The sequence below is a fragment of the Plasmopara halstedii genome (genome assembly GCF_900000015.1).
Source record: "Plasmopara halstedii genome assembly, contig: Scaffold_323, whole genome shotgun sequence".
In the NCBI taxonomy this organism is placed as follows: Eukaryota; Oomycota; class Peronosporomycetes; order Peronosporales; family Peronosporaceae; genus Plasmopara; species Plasmopara halstedii.
Genome location: NW_020187244.1, coordinates 176,108 through 176,625, shown reverse-complemented (window position 1 = coordinate 176,625; position 518 = coordinate 176,108). Strand labels below are relative to the sequence as shown.

At 39.8% G+C, this 518-nt stretch overlaps 1 protein-coding gene across 1 annotated transcript; it reads left to right on the top strand.

The window, feature by feature from the left end:
- Positions 1-60: 60 nt before the first annotated feature.
- PHALS_08537 (uncharacterized protein) lies at positions 61-426 on the top strand (the record flags this gene model as incomplete). Its single annotated transcript, XM_024723904.1, has 1 exon — positions 61-426. The coding sequence occupies one exon, from the start codon at positions 61-63 to the stop codon at positions 424-426; it is 366 nt and encodes a 121-aa protein (XP_024574834.1).
- Positions 427-518: the final 92 nt, after the last annotated feature.

Here is a 518-nt window from a genome sequence, read left to right as displayed (position 1 = left end):
TCCGAAGAGAGGATTCAAATCGGAGACGTCAAGAAATGGCAGCAAAGCTTGCTGATGATCATGAAAGAATCAGAAAAGGCTTTTGAAATTGAAACTCCCCCTAATAAATCTCTCACTGACAAGCGAGCTACTAAACAAGCTGCTAAGCGAGCTGAGGAGGAACCTTCAATTACTCGGCAGCTCTTTCAAGACTCGGATGTCAGTGAAAGCAGTGATGACGAAGAAATGAAAGAAGAGAAGAGATTACGCGGGTTGAATGCTGGCATAAAAAAAGTTTATACTGACGATATCAACAGCTACAAAAGTCAATTTGCAGCAATTTTATACGAAAGTATTCGACATAGATTTGGTGAGGCTGTCAATCAACGCAAAGGCAAAGACTATTTTGAAGACAATGCTCCTAAACCACAAGAAAGCATAAAATGAAGCGAGATGCTATGTTTCAGTACAAAGCTGAAGCGAAAGGCTGGCTCGATGAAATCTTTATCTAAACTGAACGTTGTTCAAGTAATTTTTTC